Source organism: Sander lucioperca, chromosome 24, assembly GCF_008315115.2.
Source record: "Sander lucioperca isolate FBNREF2018 chromosome 24, SLUC_FBN_1.2, whole genome shotgun sequence".
Lineage (NCBI taxonomy): Eukaryota > Metazoa > Chordata > Actinopteri > Perciformes > Percidae > Sander > Sander lucioperca.
In genome coordinates this window covers 7,607,975-7,616,810 of record NC_050196.1, presented here as the reverse complement: position 1 = coordinate 7,616,810, position 8,836 = coordinate 7,607,975, and the positions used below count along the sequence as shown (strand labels likewise).

At 40.1% G+C, this 8,836-nt stretch overlaps 1 protein-coding gene across 11 annotated transcripts in view; it reads right to left on the bottom strand.

Annotated features, from left to right (window-relative positions):
• Positions 1–1,137: 1,137 nt before the first annotated feature.
• spega (striated muscle enriched protein kinase a) overlaps positions 1,138–8,836 on the bottom strand; it is a 53,582-nt gene continuing 45,883 nt past the window's right edge. For 10 of the 11 annotated variants that reach the window (XM_031291567.2, XM_035998735.1, XM_035998736.1 and 7 more), the window contains 8 exons: positions 7,478–7,600; positions 6,253–6,417; positions 5,150–5,813; positions 4,178–4,417; positions 3,549–3,772; positions 3,291–3,366; positions 2,806–2,955; positions 1,138–2,723 (listed from right to left, as the gene is read on the bottom strand). In XM_031291567.2, coding sequence (XP_031147427.2) covers positions 2,486–2,723; positions 2,806–2,955; positions 3,291–3,366; positions 3,549–3,772; positions 4,178–4,417; positions 5,150–5,813; positions 6,253–6,417; positions 7,478–7,600 — 1,880 coding nt within the window. In that variant the 3' untranslated portion in view covers positions 1,138–2,485. The remainder of the gene's footprint in view (positions 2,724–2,805; positions 2,956–3,290; positions 3,367–3,548; positions 3,773–4,177; positions 4,418–5,149; positions 5,814–6,252; positions 6,418–7,477; positions 7,601–8,836) is intronic. The other variant, XR_004896642.1, reaches the window with a different exon arrangement.

The following is an 8,836-nucleotide window of genomic DNA, read 5'->3' as shown; positions in this document are numbered from 1 at the left end:
ATGACACACTGGTTAAAGGTAACTTGATCATAGCTTGTAAAGTAAATATGGTTTTGTGCAAATAATTTGCTTTTATTTGTCCTATCTTTGAATTGAGATGTTTTCCCTACTGTGTGATTATTGTGATGTGTTTCTTTGTATCAGAATATTGTTATAATTAGGAAGGATAAACAATGAGTCATACATTTTCATATAGGCCTACTGTACATGGGGTGGGCAATATGGATAAAATCCTATACAATAATAATCATAATTAATGCAAAAATAATACATCTTATGTTGCCAGTGATTTGCAACTTTGTCCATTGATGTTTTACAATTCTACATATCAAATGGAAAAATGTCAGATGGTAGACACATTTATATTGTCACACTATGTAATACTGCACAGTACTGTACTGCCACCATATATATAAATATTGTTGTTGCTAACTTACCTTTTATTTTAAAACCTTTCTAGCACACCTTTGTCCTTTATTTATTTTCTTCCTTTTTTTAATAGCTCCTTCATTTGTGTTGTGTATTGCATTGTGGACAACCAGACCTTTTTTTGCAATGCAACAGACATTTTGACTTGAAAAAGTAGGAAAGGCATGGGGTAAAATAATATTTCTACTGCTGGCTCTGTTCCATGTACAGTAAGTGTGCCTGTAGACCATGACAGTGAGCCAGCGTGAACATTAGCATCCTGGAGCTGGCACACCTGAATGGAATGAGGCTGTTGTTATTGTTATTAATTACCGGTGTGCTTGACAAGTCAAACACTACACTCATAAATTAAGAAATTTTAGTCTTCATGTTGGCATTATACTTAATTCAGTTAATACTTAATTTGTCTTTTTTCAGTGTGAACATAATAAAATGGCCAGAATTGTAAAAGGAGCTAACACTCAAGCGTTTGAATGAACTGCTTCAGCCATATTGGTTGTTAGAGGTTCCATCAGGGGTCCTTGAGGTTTCCAGGTGATCCTCAGCAAAACAAACTGCAGTTTTGCTCACAAGCGGGGGACTGAACAATGGTGTTTAAGTGTATAAATGCATTCTTTTTGGAGCAAACATCTCTAAAGAATTAAAAAAAATATTATCAAAATTTGGAGCCCTGAGCCCAAAACTGCATTCCACAGAGAGAGAAGCAAGTTAATTTTCCCAATTGTATCAACAGTTTATTACATACTATCTCATAAAAACATCTTCAACTTTTCCCCACATATAAACACCGCAAATTGGTACATTTACAAATCTTCAACCTTCCAAATTCATACAAAAAAAAGAACACTGTGATAGAGCAATACACAAGACGTTCTATTATTACAAGGACTGCATGTACTGTGTGTATGCATGTAGAAATGTATGCATGTTTGTAGAAATGTATGCATGTTTGTAAGAATCTATATGCATCTGTGTTGTTGTAAAGTCCAAATATTGCAGTCATATGTTTGCTTTGTTCAAAGAATTCATCAATTGTGAATTAGTACCAATAGAGACACATTTACAAGATAAATATTTTGGATATTAATCCGATTTAGGCACTGACTGGGTGATCACGATTTAAGCAATCTGACCAACCGATGGGTAATACTAAGAAACCACAGCAATTTACCATTGTATGACTTTTCCAAATAAAACGTTATCTACATTACGGACTGCTGTTCATAGTTTATTACAGTTAGACTTCAGTTTTAACCACAGAACAAGAAGTTGTACCATAAATTCCTAGCTCACCCTAAAATAGTTCATTTCTACTGTGAATTTTAACACCAATCGTAAAGACACTCCTTATTTTCATTTTTTTTTTTTTCCTTGATACTAATTTGAAAAGTGAATCAAAATGCTCGCGCGCACACACACACAAACACACACACACATGCAAATAAATTAACATGAAAAAAGTAAACAATTTTAAGAAAAAAAAAATATTTTTGGTTTTGAGTTTTAAAATGTGTAAGTAAATGCAAAAAATAAATTAGCAGCTTAAATCATGGTACATTCACATGAGTTGTTTACTACTAAATTTAGTGACATAAACAAGGTTACGCAGTAAAAACGCTAGTGATACACATGTTCCAGGCTGATCGTGCAGAGTGGAGACCAATGTTTATCTAAACCAAATATTAATGTGCAATTTCAGAATTCACAATGTGACAGAGAAATTGTGCAATCAATCAAAGAAAATCAAAGAACATCCTGTGTCCTTTCAGTGGATTAACCGTTTCTGAGCAGTTTCTGAAACACGTTAAGGCTTCTTGTTCCTTGTGTTTTTGTTTCATCCCAGAATCCCTTAAGTGTTGAATGTTAAAGTATCCCAAAATAACACATGGACTCCTGTCTTTTCTTTGGATATTTAAAACTATATCCAGCTGTCTGCCCATCCCCTGTGCCTCTCTAGGCAGGCTGACATTTTTCATGCAGCAGTGGTTCACAGAGGTACTATTTGGCAGATCCAACTCTGCAAACTCATGCGTGGTGCTGCATTTTCACCGTCATCTCACTTCGGGCTGGGAACATGCGGTGCAGTCCCAGATGCCGGAGACTGGGGTGAGCTCTGGTAGGTGCGCAGCATCACCTTGTGCTTGGTAGCGCCCTCTGTGCGGCGGCATTGTTGTTCCACCAGGAACTCTTTGAGTCGGTTGGAAGTGAAGGTGAGAGTCTGTCTCCTCAGCTTCATTAGGTAGGAGTCCTGCAGCCAGGCTTGTGTGAAGCAGTCTCGTGAATTTGGACGGGCCCTGGAAATACACAGAACGTAAGATTTTATATTCTTTTTTTTTTAACAGGAAGTGTAACAATCCACATTTTGTTGGCACTCACCATGGGTAACTGCTCAACATCTTCTTGAGAAAGGCGGAGGCACTTTGGGACACATTCGGGTACAGTTTTGTCGGGTCAAACTTCGCCATCAGGATTTTGGATTCAACTTGTAGAGGGTCTTTATCTTCGAAGGGCAGACGACCACTAAGCCTGGTTGTAAACACAGAAAAAACAAGGTTTGGGAGGATCCTTCAAAAATGTAATATTCAATCAATTAGCAAAATGTGGCACCTACTTTACAAATTATAAAATAATTTACTTATTGATTGAGCTCTTGACACATTACAAGACACATCAAGAAAAACAAGTCTTTTCTTAAATGTTAACTAATCATGTTTTTTTTCTAAATAAAATGAATGTTTGGCAACAATATATACACTGAAGGTTTTTATCATGCTGTACCGAAAAACAAATTCCACTGAAACTGGTCTAAAGGGTAAAGGTTATTTCTGCGATCTGAAATTCCAAAAGTGCGTCTCACTTACATAATGTGGGTGACAACGCCAACGGTCCAAATATCAGCAGGAGGACCAACCACTTCCCCTTTTACCATCTCAGGAGCTTGGATCACATTTGAGGATGAAAATGTAGAAACATTAAAGATCGAGGGTTGTCAAATCTTTGCGTAAATAGTGGACCTATGGAACCTAAAATGTGAGTTTGCTCAAAACTTTTGGAGTTAGAGAGACAATTGAACAATATCTGTACATCAAAGACGTCTATCAAGTTGTCCTTGTCCTCACCCATGTACTCCAGTGTTCCTGCTCCTGAGTCCTGGTGTTTGAGGCTGAGGGGGTTGAAGCTCTGAGCACTTCCAAAGTCCACAATCTTGATGGCGTTGAGGTTGGTCACCATGATGTTGTCGGGCTTGAGGTCTAGGTGGAGGACGCGGCGGTTGTGGAGGTACTCGACTCCCTGGAGGATCTGGACCAGGTAACCCGCCACGTCGTCCTCGGAGTAACGGAACCTGTCGCGAGCAAAAAGGAGGTTCTCAAATGGTCAAATCCTCCAAGACTGGAAAAGTGTGAGCAGGACTGGCAACTTTCCCTAAACATATAAATGCAATGAATGAATCAACTATTCTGTGGAGTCACATCTCCCAATTTCTGTGATTGGACCATTTTTGCAATTCCCTGGGGAATAACTAAACAGAATCCTAAACATCCGTGCCGCCTTTATATGTGCACTTATACTCTAAAACAACTTGTTTAACTAAAGTACAATTAGCCTTAATTTAAATTAGTCATTGTTGGCTCAACCCACCAAATAGACTGCATCTAAGAAGGAAAAGGTCTTCTCTCTAGCCCCCTGCTATGTAAGTCTGTCTGAGTTTGTGTATCTCAGTATGGAGGTGACAGATCCATCCTCCTACCTGTCTATGAGGCTGTACAGCAGCTCTTTGCCGGTGCAGTACTCGGCCACGAGCACCAGGTAGCGCGGCGTGACGTACGCTTCGTGCAGAGCCATGACCTTTTCATTGTGAAGGGATTTCAGGATCTCGTACTCCTTCAGCACTTCCTGCTTGTTCTCCTGGCTGTAGGAAATGATCTTTGCCATATAGATTTTGCCCGTCGCGTTCTCACGGCACTCTCGGATGACTCCAAAACGACCCCTGGCAAAAAAAAAACAACAACCCAAAAACATATGAAACTATTACAACAAAAACAAAAAAAACTAAAGTAGGAGAATATTCATCTTGTCAAGACAGTATAATACAATGTTGTCTTGATAACTGAATGAAATGATTTGTTATACATCCAATTGTCCAAGATTGTAAAGACTTTTTCTTTCTTCTCACCATTATCATTATGAGATATACATTATCTTTGCCCTAATTATTATGAATGATATGAACAAGAGTTTGACCCCATAAGGTTTTTTATGGTTATTAGGAAGTAAATATTTTCAAACTGAAACCCTTAAAAGCTAAATTTAAATTTAGATATTGCAAGTCACACAAAACCCATACACATGTCCCTAAGAATAGCAGTTTCAGTAAGGTGTAACCTCTGAAAGTGCATTCAGACCATCAGGCACTAAAGAAGTGCATAAAAAGCAGGATTAATTAACTTCAGCAGCTCCTTGGCTTAGTGCAGGTTCCATTGCAGGTTTTACAGACTAGCAGCGTTGAATCTGGTGAGTAAAATCCTCCTACAGTGCACACATTGTTCAGATCTAAAAATAAACATAATCAGTCAAGAATTGACTAGTTATGGCCTCCATCGTATTGCAATTCAGGCCAAAACAATAACTTAAATTGGTTATTTGAAACATGGGTCTATCCATGATGTTTTCTGTGATTTATAGCCATTCGGTTTTTTTTCCAGGTCAGTATCTGTCTCACCTGGCTTTCTCATCAAGAAACGTGTAGGGTTTCTGTGGAACCCCCTGTCGTAGAGCAGTGGAGGGCGTTGCGCGTCCTGATGGGGTGCCTCTGGTGGGGGTACTGGCCCCCTCACCAATGGGGCTCAGGCTGGAGGTCTGGAGCACTTGCGGGGAAAAGGAGACAGGAGTTGGGGTCACGCGAGCAGTGGCAGCGGTGGTGGGGATGTACGTGGGCACAGAGGCCACTGCTGGTTTGGTTGGCATCAATGGCGGGGTTACAAGAGGGGGTGGCGGCGATATTGACGGGTTCTGGGTCATGGGAGACACCACGTTTACTGGACTCTGGGGTTTGGGGAGGACAAAGGGTGGAGGAGCCTTGACTGTGGGTGAAGAGGGAAGCGCAGGTGGCAGCGGTGGGTTTGCTGTCGGGTTGGAAGGCAGAGAGGGCGGAGGACTGGGAGTGACCACTGGTTTAGATGCCGATGTAGGTGGGAGAGGTAGAGCAGCAGGGGAGGATGCATCTTTTGGAGAGGCGGAAGTGGAAGCGACGGTGGAGACAGCTATCCTGGGAGCGTAGTTCTGGACTGGTTTGAGTGGAGGCACGGCCACTGTGGAGCTGACAACTGATTCAAGTGCAGCTGGGGCCGTCTTTACGACGGCCAGGCCAGGCGAAGCTCCTCCAGCTGTTAAAACAGAGTGACAGATGAATTACAACGTTTTTTTTTCTATAGATATGCTTTTAAGTAATGACCTTTAGTTATTGCTTTTACCTACCATGTTGTTTCTGTAGCCTTCCTTATCCATTTAACACATTCACTACTTTACAGTTGGGTTGGGCTACATGACAATAGCATTATCAAATTTGATAACTGTCTTAGACTTTGCCATAATGCTCATGATTTGCCATTGCATTTTATTCCTCGTGTAGCCTTGATTTAGTTATTGAGGAAGCTCTCCTCTTTAATTTTTCTGCAGACAATATATTCAAATATACAAATCACATATACCTCTCAGTGTGACTTTGAAAAATGTACATTATTTAGTCTTTCCAGTACAATTCCAGTGAACTATCTATTTCCCTTAACTCTGTGCAGTAATTTACATTTTGACCGTGTGAAATACCTGTTGAGTCCAGGCTGACTGGATCAGAGCAGTTGCTGTACGGTCCCTGTCCTGCCTTGTTGACGCAGGCGACGCGGAATCTAAACGAGCCGCCTGGTGGCAGGTCTGTGACGTTGTAGTAGCAGTCGACAACTCCGGTGGCCACAGTCAGCCAGTTAGAATCTCCTGCAGGACAGAGGGAAACAAAAAGAGAGTGCTTTATATTATGCTGCAGCGAATAGATAGAGTTATAAATGAGGTCAACCAAATGCTGTATAGATATTTGTAAATATTTAAGTATGCATACTGGATATATATGTATGGTAAGTGAAATTATGAAGAGAAGAAAGACAATTCTTAGGGGAAAAAATGTCGAATAAGTAGAAGTTAGAAAATAAATCCTGATCTTCTGTTTTCTTGAGTGACAGATGACTTGCTGTAGCTCACATATTGAACACCAGATGGCGGTGTTGTCAAACTGATAGAAAATCTGGACATCCACATGGATAAAAGTCAACTGTTGTGCATATACAAACAAGTTAATGCTCAGTTTGCCTGCTGTAATATCACCTGTCACAGTATCTTATTTCTTATGCATACACAGTGAAAGATACCGGAATTAAAAAAGGTAAATTAGGTAGTGACGCATTCTTCTGTGAATACCTACATCAATGCTGCCTGGTACCTGGTAAAGATTACATTTGGAATGAGACAACAAGGCAATACATGCCAGAATGAAATCTATCAGACCAAAACGTTCAATAAGTATTCACAAACTCAGAGTCTGCTACTCCAAGTTTGTGTGACTTTATTTTTATCCACCACATTATGAGATAATGATGATTCATCATACATACTGACGAACCACTTTGACAGCAGCACTGGTACAGTCACTATTCCCTTGTGGGCTGACTCATTTTCTCTGTCTAAGTGGTGTCTATGGATTTGGAAACTCATTTCTTCGAGCACTCTTCACATACGGTACAAAGCCAAACATTGTCAAAGCTCTTCAAACACTGCTACCTCCTAAGAAACCTTAAATTTAACTTACATTTTCCTCATGTGGCCATACCACATCACACTGACAACAGTACACAACGGGAATGCAGTTTCAAAGCCATCAAAACTACCTACAAAGCAAATAGCAGCAACGCATTTCATAACTTTTGTTTTATTTCTTTGGATGATCTGCATGCTGCTGAATGATGCATAAAAGTAAAGTGAAGGAATGTCACTACTCACTCACCTTCTGTTTTTCTTTCCAGGGTGTAGCTGCATGGGGACTTGGTGTCTGCTGGCTTCCAGAGCACCAGGGCTGTGTTGTTGTAAATCTGGGGGACTTCGGGGGTCCCTGGCTGTTTGGGGACATCTTAAAACGGGGAAAAAAAGAACAAATTAGATGAGGGTACACAGGCATGAAGACACACCTAACAGATCATGGCAGGCTCTAGTGTGGTTATACTGAGCAGATGTGATTGTGTGAGTGCTGAAAAAAAAAAAAGCACTTGTGGTCAGCAAACCCACCCTGGGTTTAGAAATGTAAGATATTCCTGTGGGTTGGTTTAGTCAAGAGGATTTTCATTTGTATGTGCAGGGTTTTAACTGTTTTGTGCATGTGGTTTTAAGTGTGTGTAGTCACTGTACAGTGTGCATTATAACAGGGTTTTCAGTTGTTTGTGTTTTAAGTATTTTGTGCACAGCTTTACTACTGTGTGAGCAAGATTGAATTGCGTCTTGTACAGGCCTTCATAAAAGGTGCTTTTGCGTGCCAAGTGGTAATCTTTACATTTCTTGTTTTCTATTCTTTTGCTTTGCTCATTGGTAGGGGGTGTTTTTTTTTACTACACTTCCCAGAGGCCATTTGTCAATCAACGATAATCAGATGTCTTTAGGTTGAAATTGTTTGACTTTCTGTAGTTGGGGGTTTGTCTGTTTAATCATCACTGATCATGCTTAATGCAGTTTTTCCAGTTCTTTTCCAAACAGCTGCTTGATGTTTAATTTTCATGGGGTAGACTTAGACCGACAGCATGAATTTAGCATAGTTTACGTTACAATTCTGTTATAGCAATCACTGTTTCAGTTTGTTCATGTATTTACATGAAAATGTCACATTAAGCACGTTGAGATTCAAGATACCAAAGTAGAAAAGAGAGATGTTAATTGTCTCAAGCCCAGGGTACAGAAACGGTCCAGATGGTTTGAGTTTAGTTGTTGTACCAAACCAAACTTGACACAAATAGTGTCATTCCTTTATTTCAAAATGCATTTCCATTAAGCCTGTGCACCGCTATGAACAATGGAGTCAATGTCTTCAGGCAAGATAAGCTGTCTGAAGTATTTTTTTTCGCTCTGCTGATAGATTATCAAGGGGAGACAAATACCATCAGTGGTTGAGATTAGAAATACTACATGTCCATAGCCATAACAAATCGTTCAAATGCAATCGATTGCACCAGGCGTCTGAGAAATATATTTTCCATTGAAGCCTCAAGTGTCTCATTATTATTGTTGCATTTGTGGGCAGCGTTGGCAGTTTTCATTACACACTATTTGTGCAAAGGCATGACTGGAGTCTTGAATATGACCCGCCGCTGACGATTTC